Below are 14,223 nucleotides of genomic sequence, written 5' to 3'. Positions count from 1 at the left end.
CACAGCTTTCATTTTATCAGAGCAACCAATCAGAGCACACCTTTCATTTTAGCAGAGCAACCTATCAGAGCTCAGCTTTCATTTTACCACAGCAACCAATCAAAGCTCAGTATTCATTTTATCAGAGCAACCAATCAGAGCTCAGCTGTCATTTTACTAGAGCAACCTATTGGAGCTCAGCTTCATTTTACTGGAGCAACCAACCAGAGCTCAGCTTTCATTTTACCAGACAAACCCATCAGGGTTCAGATTGATTTTTTTTTCTGAGCAACCAATTAGAGCTCAGCTTTCATTTTACCAAACCAACCTATCAGTGCTCATCTTTACTGAGCAACTAATCAGAGCACAGCTTTCACTTTACCAGAGCAAATAATCAGTGCTCAGCTTTTATTTTAACAAGGTGACCAATTAGTGCTTGTCTTTCATTTTACCACAGAAATCAGAGCTCAGCTTTAATTTTATTAGAGCAACCAATCATAACTCAGCTTTCATTTTATTAGAACAACCAATCAGAGCTCAGCTTTCATTTTATCAGAGCAATCAATCAGAACTCATCTTTCATTTTACCAGCGCAACCCATCAGATTTCAGCTTTCATTTTACCACAGCAACCAATCAGATCTCAGCTTTAATTTTATCAGAGCAACCAATCAGAGCTTGGTTTTCATTTTACCACAGATGTGTAAAAAATTCAGGCCGACTTTCTCCTTCCTGTCAGTCAGGTGCTCCTCTGTGGTGTGTGCTGTCGTATGTGCGTCATCCTTCAGACACGATTATCCTGAACCTTTCCACCCCAGCAAATGGCAGGTTTGATGTTAGGTGGCATTAGACAGGCTCTATGGCTGATTACACACAGTATAGACACTGCCATCTTTCACCATTCCATCATTCACCATTGTTACAGATTTTTGGTTCTTTGATATTTTCTCCTGTTCCTGTGCATTACGGCTGTATGGTGGGTGTGCTGTGCTTCCTACTGGGCTTTATGTCTGTTCCTCATTATTCGTCGTTCAAATTTTCTTACTCATGAGTTAAATTCATAAAATAAAAAAACTCTGCTGGCCAAAAAATGACCAAGAACCTGACCCCACATGTACTAAGCGGGGGACCCCATTCCCTCTACAATACTAAGGCCGCATATTCTCCGGGTCTCCATGGGGACAGGGACCGGAGGCCTCTAGATATCATGGCTTTGACATTCAAGCAGCGTCCTCTGCTTAGCAACGTGGAATTCGACTACATTATAAAGTGCTCAGTCATGGAAAGTATCTAAGAAGTTTTTCTTAACTTCTGGGGACTGGTGATGACTCAGAAATCGTGTAATATCAGAAGTCATTATGAAATTACACTTAAAGGGGAAGTGAGAGCTCTTAGGGATGGAGATGTCGACTGAGCAGGTGAACTCAGGAACATCTATACTTGTCAACTCTCCTGAAACAGCTAGGTGACTCGAAAAATGGGGCCAGACCTCCCGAACTCACAGAAAAAATGGCAAATCTTCCAAGTGGCACAAACGTCTAAGAAAAGGGTCACATCGAGCCATAAATCAAGATGTCTAAAGGCCGCTTTACACACTACAATATATCTTACGCTGTGTCGGCGGGGTCACGTCGTAAGTGACGCACATCCGGCATCGTAAGGTACATTGTAGTGTGTAACAGCTATGTGCGATTACGATTGAACGGTAAAACGTTCATCGCACGCACATCGTTCATTTCTCATAAATTGAACGTCAGATTGTTCATCGTACCCGGGGTAGCACACATCGCAGTGTGTGACACCCCGGGAATGATGAACAGATCTTACCTGCGTCCTGCGGCTCCCGGCCGACAATGCGGAAGGAAGGAGGTGGGCGGGATATTTACGTCCCGCTCATCTCCGACCCTCCGCTTCTATTGGCCGGCAGCCACGTGACGTCGATGTGACGCCGAAGGTCCCTCCCACTCCAGGAAGTGGACGTTCGCCGCCCACATTGAGGTCGTATGGACGGGTAAGTACGTGTGACGGGGGTTACTCGTTTGTGCGATACGTTCAACAAATTGAACGTGCCGCACATACGATATCGTATGCTGGATCGTAGAGTGTAAAGCAGGCTTAAGGTGTGAGAATTACACATAGATGTTCATCATACTGTATATTTAACATCAACACTCCTAACAAGCCTCTTAGCTGCCCGGCCTCAGGGGTATTGGAACAGTCTTAACAGGATTGATACCTCCAGACCTGCCCTACAGTGTCCTACATGCCAACCTTATGGCTCCAACACAGGTATGGCAACCGGCTGTTCAAACTTGACACCTTCACTTCCACATCAAAAACATGTCTAGAATTTGACCATTTCTTACCGTTGACGCTGCAAAAACTCTTAGGGGTACTTTGCACGTTGCGACATCGCTAGCCGATGCTAACGATGCCGAGCGCGATAGTCCCCGCCCCCATCGCACATGCAATATCTTGTGATAGCTGTCGTAGCGAACATTATCGCTACGGCAGCTTCACACGCACTTACCTGCCCTGCGACATCGCTCTGGCCGGCGACCCGCCTTCTTCCTAAGGGGGCAGGTCATGCGGCGTCACAGCGACGTCACACGGCAGGCAGCCAATAGAAGCGGAGGGGCGGAGATGAGTGGGACGTAAACATCCCGCTCACCTCCTTCTTTCCGCATAGCCGGTGGAGGCAGGTAAGGACATGTTCCTCGCTCCTGCGGCTTCACACACAGCGATGTGTGCTGCCGCAGGAACGAGGAACAACATCGTATCTCCTATTGGTGCGACATTATGAGCATCTAGGCTTTACACATTGCGACGTCGTTACTGGCGCCGGATATGCGTCACTTTCGATTTGACCCCGACGATATCGCAGTAGCGATGTCGCAGCGTGCAAAGTATCCCTTACTGTCGCGCTTATTCATTCTCATGTATATTACTGCAACTCTCTAGTAATCAGTTTCCCTCTTGAATAACTCCCTCCTCTTTAATCTGTCCTGGATGCAGGAGCCAGGATCATATTCCTCTCCAACCACTACACCGATACTTCTATCCTGTAACAGTCACTGTACTGGTTACCCATCCGCTACAGAGTCCAATATATAACTTCTCACTGTCACCCACAAAGCGCTCCACAGTTCCGCACTGCTCTACATCTTATCCCTCACCTCTGTCTATCACCCTACTTGTGTCCTCTGTTCTACTAATGACCTAAGATCCGACTCCCATCTCCAACACCTCACACGAGCTACACCAATTCTCTGGAATGCAATGCAAAAGACAATTAGAAAAATTCTGACAGTTTTAATTGTGCCCTAAAAACGCATTTCTTTAGACTGGCTTATCACCTAACCTAACTTTTCTAACTATTCTTGTTTTGCCCTTACAAAATTTTCTTACAAATCCGGTCCCTAGTATCATCTGTTTACACCTTCCATTCACTTAATAGCCATATGTACCTGCACTTGTACACATACTGGCTGATGACCGATTCATCCCGCAATATATGAATCCCATATTTATTATATTGATGCCTGGACCAGACAATACGAGCACTTTTTACCATTTACCTTTTGTGCTTCCCCTATTTCCTCCTAAATTGTAAGCTTGCGGGCAGAGCACTCGCTCCTTTTGGTATCTGTTGAATTGTGTTACTCTGTGATGTCTAAGATGGGGACCAGGATGGCACATTACTACAAGATGAGGACCAGCATAGAGACATTACTACAAGAAGTAGATCAAGATAGGGACATTACTACAAGATGGGGACTTTACTACAAGATGGAGATGTTACTACAAATGGGGACCAGGATGAGGACTTTACTACAAGATGGGACCAGGATGGTGCATTACTACAAGATGAGGACAAGGATGGTGACGTTACTACAAAAAGTAGACCAAGATAAGGAAATTACTACAAGAGGACTTTACTATAAGATAAAGACCAGAATATGGGGCATTACTACAAGATGGGAACCAGGATGGGGACATTACTACAAGATGGGACCAGTATGCGGGACATTACTACTAAATGGGACCAGGATGGAGACGTTACTACAAGAAGTAGACCAAGATAGGGACATTACTACAAGATGGGGACCAGAATTAGGGCTTTACTACAAGATGGAGACCAGGATGGGGGCATTACTACAAGATGGGACCAGGATGCAGACATTACTACAAGAAGTAGACCAGAATAGGGACATTGCTACAATATGGGGACCAGAATGAGGACATTATTACAAGATGGGACCAGGATGGAGACATTACTATAAGAAGCAGACCAGACTAGGGACATTACTACAAGATGGTGACCACATTGGGGACATTACTACAAGATGGAGCTCAGGATGGCAACATTACTATGAGATAGAGGCTTGGATGGGGACCAGGATAAGGACATTATCACAAGATGGGGACCAAGATGGGAGACATTGCTACAAGATGTTGGCCAGAATTACCATATGGTGTTAATTGTAATACAATATTACTGTATAGGGCCAATTGGGGGACTCAAAAAAATAGGAAACACAACTGCAAAAATTTCAAATTAAAGTATGAAAAAAAAATCGAAAAACATTTTGCCATTAAAAATGCTGTTTTATGTAAAAAAATAAACAACAAAAGTATGTTTGTTATCTCCACATCCATAACGACCCAAGCTATTAAACTGTAACTTAACCCAGATGATTAATGCCATAAAAAAAATAAAAAACAAAACAAAAATGTTCTCAAAAGTGATCAAAAGTTGTATAGAACAAAAAAAAATTGTATCACTGCAAAGAATGCAGCCTGTCATATTAAAATAAAACTCATGTGCGGCCCATATACCCAGACGAGTTTAAGACCTCTGCCTTAAGGGTACTTTTTCAGGATTTTTAGAGTGGAATCTGAGCAAAAACTCCCAAGTTTTTGAGGAGTTTTGAGGAGAATTTGGAGAGTATTTACTCTAAAAAGTCCTTTAAAAAACTCAGTATTGGACCTAAGAGTATGTGCTCACTGCATTTTTAAGGCCTCGCTCCCACTTGCAAATAAATAATTTCTCCGATACTCATCCCGAAAAGTGGGATAAAGATCATGTTATTGTGTACAACCCCCCTACATATTATAAACTTGCAACCTTTATGCGGGCTTCACACGGTACGATCTATCGTGCGATCGCACGAGCGCTCGTACCCGCCCCCATCGTTTGTGCGTCACGGGCAAATCGCTGCCCGTGTCGCACAAAGTCGTTTAACCCCCGTCACACGTACTTACGTGCTGAGCGATTTCGCTGTGGGCAGCGAACATCCACTTCCTGAAGGGGGTGGGACCTTCGGCGTCACAGTGACTTCACACAGTGGCCGGCCAATAGAAGCGGAGGGGCGGAGATGAGTGGGACGTAAACATCCCGCCTACCTCCTTCCTTCCGCATAGCCGGTGGGTGCCGCGGGACGCTGGTAAGCTGTGTTCATCGTTCCCGGGGTGTCACACAGTGCGATGTGTGCTACCCCGGGTACGATGAACAACCTGCGCAAAGTAAAATAAACGATTTTTTTTATGGGATGAAGTGCCAGAATTGTCACATCTAATGAATGCCCCACGTCTGAGGTGGCTGTGGGCTGCTATTTTTAGGTTGGGAAGTGCCCAATAACCATGGACCTTCACAGCCTGATGATATCAGCACACAGCTGTCTGCTGTGACCCTATGCCGTCTTTTTTATTATTACTTTTTATTTATTAGGTTCAAACAGGCTAAACACCCTTTAGTGCCACATGTAAGGTACTAAAGGGTGCAAGTTTATAATATGTAGGGGTAGTGACATTGTATAGCTGCAGAATATCTATCTATCCTATCTAATATCCTTCTGTTATCTTTTTATCTATAGCTTTATATTCTTTTTTTTTTAGATGTGTGCATAATAATCAGACGACATATGGATGCTCCGTGTGCCATCCAATTTTTTTCTCACACCCATTGATTTGCATTGGTGAGTTTCATGCAATATATGCGGCTATACACAGCATGCTGCAATTTTTTTCTCAGCCCAATTACATCTGAGGAAAATCTTGTGGATGAACACCTTCCTTATCGAATATCATTGCTTCTTTTACCCACTTCACAGTTTCTGTACTTTGAAGTGGGCTTCAAAATGTAATATTGTCTTTTTTACACTGCTGTTAATTTTGGGCAAGGGGTGAGGGCTTTCGGTTTGCTATGCTTGTTAAGGTGGACGCTGTGTGCAATACCCTATAACGTAGAGCAGTGTCAGCTTGTAACAATCATTGTCCAGAACATGTTCGGAATGGAGCCTGAAGGTAATGGATTAGAGTTGAGCGAGTACCTAACTATTCGTACTCGCTATACTCATAACGAGTACTGTCTAATACTCGCGTACTCGTGGGTGGAGAGCGGAACTGCTCAATCAGTGACTTCAAATGGGGTTCAGGCCGAGTCCAGGTCCAGAACTGAACTTTAGCTAAAGCCCAGCTGAACCCAAACTTGAACGGGTCTGCTCCTCTCTAGTTACAGATCAAGCTTTTTCTATTCGGTGTTGAACATGATTAAGACGGATAGTCGAAACGCGTAGTCCCATGCTACTGCTGTACGAACAATTTTTTTGACATCTATTGCTGTATACCGGATTTATATTTTTTAATGGATTATCAATAAACATAGACCTTTAAATCTTCTGAGGTTTGCGCTGGAGTTCCTTTTCTTTTCCTCGGACATTCAAGGTTGCCTAGCCTCTCCGAGCGCAGTGCCATTTCAGAGGAACAGCTGATCGGTGAGCTGATAATCTATTTGCTTTTTCTGTAGTCTACTTTTGTTATATAACATATAAAACTTGTATGTGTGGCATTCCTTTAAACTATGTTCATAATTTAGGGTCATCAGGTCTAATATCTGGGACTCTATGTCATCAACACCAAATGGAAAAAGTTTGATCCGTGACTAGAGAGGAGCAGACCCGTTCAAGTTTGGGTTCAGCTGGACTTTAGCTGAAGTTCAGTTCTGGACCTGGACTCGGCCTGAACCTTATTTGAAGTCACTGATTGAGCAGTTCCGCTCTCCACCCACATGGAGCCGACCATCAACAGAACATTTCCGGGGGAGGGAGGGTGGAGTTGTTTTTTTTTGTACACACTAAACATCCAATAACATTGTTGTTACCCCCAGTGAGAGCCATTCAGAGACTGCAAGCGGCTCACACTGGGCTGAGCACCGAGTGTACCCGAGCACAGCGATGCTTGAGCAAGTGGTTAGCAAACGTACAACACTCCAAACTCCGAACTTGAACACTGTTTTTTTTTGTGAATTCGGTGTTCGGTACAAACACCAAACTCTACTTTCAGGTTCGCTCATATCTATCCTTAACCCTTCGTTGTGAACCCATCAGAGAGACCTATTTTGTTTTATCAGCGAGAAGCGCAATGCGGCGACCAGAACTATATAAATCGCATACATGCAGTCACGTGACTGTCCATTTGCACTGTTAATACAGAGGTGTTGTGACTGTGTTGGCATTGCACGTTGTCACGACTCAACAGTCATTGATCTCATGAAGTGACTGCAGACTTTGTTTTTTCCGATCGGAAAACAACGGTAATTTCTGCTTGTTACAGAATATGGTAGTATTTAAAAACAGCATTGTTCCTTCTCCAATGTGTGATATTGTCCTTAGATGTGATGTACCTACTGCTATTGGATGATACTGCCCAGTGTGCATCATGAATTACCTTTAGTCACATACCTCTTGCTGCAACAGAATTATGGACTATGGGACATCTATCACCAGGCTTACTGTGCAAATCCCTCTCTAGACCACCATAGACTATATACTTTAGATTTGGTTGTTTAGGTTATATAATCTCTCTTTATTTGGCAAAGATAATTCTCACATATACCTATATATAATCTGAGCTAAAAGTCTACAAAAATTGGACAACTTGGAACATTACAAACACAAATCTTCTGGATAGATCCGACCCCTCCTTGAGGACAAGCAATGTTGTCAGAAATGGGACATCGAACCCTCTATGGCCACCACGTATACAATATACATAGAGGTCTTCTGGAACATGTGGAATCAAAATTCTATTTTGGACCACCTGGCAAGTCCTAAACAATTTTGTGACCACCAACATACATGTAGTTGAATGTCAACTTAAACTTGTTTTATTTAAAGAACAGAGATCTATCAAAGTCTGATCTTCGCAATGCATGTTTGTGGAAGTCCATAAACGAACAAAGAAAATTTCTGAGGACTTAAACAGAAGAGTTGTTAATGCTCATCAAGCTGGAAAAGTTTACAAAACCATCTCTTAAGATATTGGACTTCACCAATCCACAGACAAGAGAAGAGTTGTTGATGCTCATCAAGCTGGAAAAGGTTACAAAACCTTCTCTTAATAGATTGGACTTCACCAATCCACAGTCAAGAGAAGAATTGTTGATGCTCATCAAGCTGGAAAAGGTTACAAAACCATCTCTTAAGAGACTGGACTTCACCAATCCACTGTCGAGAGTAGAGTTGTTGATTTGTTGATGCTCACCAAGCTGTAAAAAGGTTACAAATCCATCTGTTAAGAGATTGGATTTCAACAATCCACAGTGAAGAAAAGAGTTGTTGATTTGTTGATGCTCACCAAGCTGGAAAAGGTTACAAAACCATCTCTTAAGAGATCGGACTTCACCAATTCACAGTCAAGAGAATAGCTGTTGATGCTCATCAAGCTGGAAAAAGTTACAAAACATCTCTTAAGAGCTTGAACTTTACTAATCCACAGTCAAGAAAGATGGAGTACAAAAGGAATAATTTCAAGACCATTATTACCCTCCCCAGGAGTGGTCAACCAACAAAGATTACTCCACACAAAGAAACCCAAGGTAACTGCTAAACAACTTTAAGGCGGGCTTTGCACACTACGACATCGCAGGTGCGATGTCGGTGGGGTCAAATTGAAAGTGATGCACATCCGGCATCGCATGCAACATCGTAGTGTGTAAAGCCTAAATGATACGATTAACGAGCACAAAAGCGTCGTAATCGTATCATCGGTGCAGCGTCAGCGTTATCCATAATTACGCTGACGCGACGGTCCGATGTTGTTCCTCGCTTCTGCAGCAGCACACATCGCTGTGTGTGAAGTCGCAGGAGCGAGGAACATCTCCTACCGGCGTCACCGCGGCTTCCGTAGGATATGCGGAAGGAAGGAGGGGGGCGGGATGTTTACGTCCCGCTCATCTCCGCCCCTCCGCTCCTATTGGCCGCCTGCGGTGTGACGTCGCAGTGACGCCGCACGCCCCGCCCCCTTAATAAGGAGGCAGGTCGCCGGCCAGAGCGATGTCGCAGGGCGGGTGAGTCCATGTGAAGCTGCCGTAGCGATAATGTTCGCTACGGCAGCTATTACAAGGATATCGCAGCTGCGACGGGGGCGGGGACTATCGCGTGCGACATCGCAGCATCGGCTTGCGATGTCGCAACGTGCAAAGCCCGCCTAAGGCCTTGCTGACATGAACTGATGTTAATCTACATGAATTCAGTTACTGCTGAACAGGGGTTCACACCAGATACTGAAAATAAAGGTTAACATACTTTTTGTCACTCACAGACATTTGATATTGGATCTTTTGTTTCAATTAAAAAATAACAAAGTAATATTTTTTACTTCCTTTTTGATTTGGTTCTTTTTATCTTGCTTTAGGACTTATGTGAAAATCTGATGTAGTTTTTGGTCAAACTTATGCAGAAATATTGAAAATCTGGAAGGGTTCACAAACTTTCAAACATCACCGGCATCTCCCTCTGTTTTCTAGATTGTAAATCCCTGACCACCAGAGTACAGACAAAACCTAAACCATCTGATTCCCAACATAGTTATCAATGTGGAACTTGTTTAATTCTTCATAGTTCCACATTACTGCCCATATTAGTCTCAGGAGACCACCGAACACTTTCACCATAATTTCTACAGAGATGCCTTTTATAGAATCATCTATTCTGGAATGGTAATTGCAAGTAATGCCCAGAATGGGAAAAGCTTTGAGGTCCAGAAGCCCCCGTTCAGATAGTGGGGCCTAGTAGTTTGTGTAGAGGTAAGAAAGAAGAACAGCCACTCACCGGTTATTGCTGTGCAGTGATAAGGACATTTATTCGTGCTTGGAAGTTACATGCTGTGGCAAGCAGGGAGGGGGTAAGACAGGACAGCACGTTAGACGACGGCCGTTTCGCACTCTATAGTAGTGCTTCGAGAGACCCGTCGAAGCCCTACTATAGAGTGCGAAACGGCCGTCGTCTAACGTGCTGTCCTGTCTTACCCCCTCCCCGCTTGCCACATCATGTAACTTCCAAGCATGAATAAATGTCCTTATCACTGCACAGCAATAACCGGTGACTGCTTGTTCTTTTTTCTTACCTCTACATATACTGGAGTTTCTGTCTGCCTTTTGAATGAGCACCGCGTAGCTGTGGTCAGTGTTTTTCAGCCAAAGTCTTTTCTGCCTAGTCATTACAGGACACAGCAACTAAACGCTTAATGTGAATCTTGGCTAACCACCTGACGGATATCCATATCCAGAGTAGTGCCCTGTTAAGTTTTCCTCCTCCGCTCTCTGGGCCTAGTAGTTTGGTTTATACCCTAATGATAGCTGTTAACATTTAGCCAGTCAGTTGGACCAATCGATGACATCATCAGGCTAGGTGAAGTGATGTCATCACACTTGGCCTCAAAAAGTTAAATGGCAGACTCAGGTGTGCTAAAGTGAAAGACAGCCATAAAAAAAGATATAATCTAAATGGGTAAATACTCTTACAATCCAAAGAGTATATGCATGTGTCACAACTCCACTCCTTCATATCAGCAAAACCTACAGCTTGGACAACCATTTTTCCTCACAAGAATGTTACATAGCAGCATAAATCTGTATGAGATCAAAATGTAACAGCTCCATCTAGAGTGATAACATCCCGATATAATAGTACTGCCCTCCTCTTATCTCCCCTCTACTAGAACGCCTCTGCATTATATCTCCCCTACACTAGAGCACCCTTATAAACTAAAACCTAGTAGGATTTTGGGGGCTTTTTGGACTATGTTTAAAATATATTTGCCCTGCCTCAAAAATAAGCCCTAGTTGCAGTTCCATAAGAAAGTGTCCAAGCAACTAAAAAGGTTAAAGAATACAGCAAGACTCATCAAAGAAAGCAGGCATCCCCAAAAGATAGCAGACACCCCCAAAACACCTCCTCAGCATTATACCTTCCCTACACTAGAGCTCTTCTGATTGATTCCTCCCCGCATGAGAGCCCTTTTGTATTATACCTCCCCTGCACTATGTCTCCCCTGTTCTAGAGCTCCCCTGCATTATATTTCCCCTGTACTAGAGCTCCCCTGCATTATATTTCCCCTGTACCAGAGCTCCCCTGCATTTTATTTCCCCTGTACTAGAGCTCCCCTGCATTATATTTCCCCTGTACTAGAGCTCCCTGCATTATATTTCCCCTGTACTAGAGCTCCCTGCATTTTATTTCCCTGTACAAGAGCTCCCCTGCATTTTATTTCCCCTGTACTAGAGCCCCCTGCATTATATTTCCCCTGTACTAGAGCCCCCTGCATTGTATTTCCCCTGTACTAGAGCTCCCTACATTATATTTCACCTGTACTAGAGCCCCCTGCATTATATTTCCCCTGTACTAGAGCTCCTCTGCATTATATTTCCCTTGTAGTAGAGCTCCCCTGCATTTTATTTCCCCTGTACTAGAGCTCCCTTGTATTTTATTTCCCCTGTAGTAGAGCTCCTCTGCATTTTATTTCCCCTGTACTAGAGCTCCCCTGTATTTTATTTCCCCTGTAGTAGAGCTCCCTGCATTATATGTCCCCTGTACTAGAGCTCCCTGAATTATATTTCCCCTGTACTAGAGCTCCCTGCATTACATTTCCCCTGTACTAGAACTCCCTGTATTTTATTTCCCCTGTACTAGAGCTTCCTGCATTTTATTTCCCCTGTACTAGAGCTCCCTGCATTATATGTCCCCTGTACTAGAGCTCCTCTGCATTATATTTCCCCTGTACTAGAGCTCCTCTGCATTTTATTTCCCCTGTACTAGAGCTCCCCTGCATTATATTTCCCCTGTACTACAGCTCCCCTGCATTTTATTTCCCCTGTACTACAGCTCCCCTGTATTTTATTTCCCCTGTACTACAGCTCCCCTGTATTTTATATCCCCTGTACTACAGCTCCCCTGCATTTTATTTCCCCTGTACTACATCTCCCCTGCATTTTATTTCCCCTGTACTACATCTCCCCTGCATTTTATTTCCCCTGTACTAGAGCCCCCTGCATTATATTTCCCCTGTACTACAGCTCCCCTGTATTTTATTTCCCCTGTAGTAGAGCCCCCTGCATTTTATTTCCCCTGTACTAGAGCTCCCTTACATGTTATTTCCCCTGTACTACAGCTCCCCTGTATTTTATTTCCCCTGTACTAGAGCTCCCCTGTATTTTATTTCCCCTGTACTAGAGCTCCCCTGTATTTTATTTCCCCTGTAGTAGAGCCCCCTGCATTATATTTCCCCTGTACTAGAGCTCCCCTGTATTTTATTTCCCCTGTACTAGAGCTCCCCTGTATTTTATTTCCCCTGTAGTAGAGCCCCCTGCATTATATTTCCCCTGTACTAGAGCTCCCCTGTATTTTATTTCCCCTGTACTAGAGCTCCCCTGTATTTTATTTCCCCTGTAGTAGAGCCCCATGCATTATATTTCCCCTGTACTAGAGCTCCCCTCAGATCACAGAACAGCTTACAGTAGAGGAATGAACGTTTCAATTAGTTTTTTCACTAAACAGATGTTTCCAATGTAGCAGAGCTGACTATGTCCTCTGGCACAGCACATTGCGCTGTCACAATATTTGTTTTTACAAGGAATTGTAGGTAATCCTACAGCATTTTCTTGCTCCGGAAATTATCCTTTTGTGCAGCATCCCGAATAGTGACATGCCAAATTCATCTGTGCTACATTTGTATCAATCTTCTTTATAATTCCATAGATCACATTTGACATGACACATTCAACTCTGCTACATCTGTAATAAATCATATCTTATTACATTCCGGGTATCATTTGACACTGTGCTGGCTTTGCTTTTGCATGGCACTGCAGGTGAGACGATGCTCGAATAGTAAAAACACATATTTAGCTCTGCTATATCTCTTTCATTGAGTCAGACTAATCATTACACATGAACTCAGCTCTGCTACACCTGTATGATTCTCCCATCCACCAACATATGTATGTAGAAGTGGATTTACATGTGTTATCAGAGTTTTTGCATGGGACTGCAAGTAAACTTTCTACAGCATCTGATGCACGAATAATGCACACGAATAATTAAATGGCAAATTCAGCTCTACTACATCATATGTTCCAATAAAATGCAGCAGGACTAAGTTTAAAAATCACTACCGTAAATTTTTATTTTTTATCTATGGATTTACATAGGACTGCTGGTAAACCTAAAGCATTATCTTAACTCACATGCAGCACCAAGAAATTGACAAATACAGCTCTGCTAATCTATTATTAGGATGTAGTGATGCTGATTTTCTGACAACCGACATCACAATGTGGTTTTACATAGGACTGCAGGTAATCCACAATGCCTACTCATTTCAGCTCTGCTATATATGAGCTTTACCCATTGGAAAGTAAAGTATCTTTGCAGTTGCACTGTGACTATAGAGGGGACATGCAATAGGACAGTACCTGTTCTCACAGTGCAGAACCTCTGCAGGACCAGGAGCAGCACGGTGACTTTCCAGCAATCCCATGATAGTATCCACCTTTCCATAGTGCAGGACAGCAGCGAGTGTCTATGTAGCAGTTGCATATACACACACGGGGGACATAGGGCAGTAATCCGCAGTCACACTACTAGGTATCCATGTGTGTGGAGACAAGGGAGAGAGATGAGTGCTCGCCTTTGGCTTAGTCCTCTCTCTGTGGTATCAGTTTTCTCGCACTCTGTTCTGTCTGGCTGTGTGTCCTCTTCTGTCTGTCCCTCCCTCCTCCTCGCTCTCTCTCATAACCCCCCTTCTGCTTTTTTCTATTCATCTAGTACAAGCTTTTCGGCAATCCCCCCCACCTCCTTCAGTCTTTACCAGGACTTCATGTTGCCCTTTGCCTTGTATCTCAGACACTTCCTCAAGTATCTAGTGTCACCTCATCTCAAGTCTCCAGGGTCTTCATCCTTATCTG

General features: G+C 43.7%; 1 protein-coding gene across 1 annotated transcript in view; it reads right to left on the bottom strand.

Moving 5' to 3' along the window:
• Positions 1-14,002, bottom strand: part of COL5A3 (collagen type V alpha 3 chain) — a 307,612-nt gene extending 293,610 nt beyond the window's left edge. The window contains exon 1 of the mRNA XM_075346486.1: positions 13,732-14,002. Within this exon, the coding sequence (XP_075202601.1) occupies positions 13,732-13,855 (124 nt within the window). The 5' untranslated portion in view covers positions 13,856-14,002. The remainder of the gene's footprint in view (positions 1-13,731) is intronic.
• Between the last annotated feature and the right edge of the window lie 221 nt (positions 14,003-14,223).

Source organism: Anomaloglossus baeobatrachus, chromosome 4 (assembly GCF_048569485.1).
Source record: "Anomaloglossus baeobatrachus isolate aAnoBae1 chromosome 4, aAnoBae1.hap1, whole genome shotgun sequence".
NCBI classification, from domain to species: Eukaryota; Metazoa; Chordata; class Amphibia; order Anura; family Aromobatidae; genus Anomaloglossus; species Anomaloglossus baeobatrachus.
This window is presented reverse-complemented; position numbering and strand designations above follow the sequence as displayed.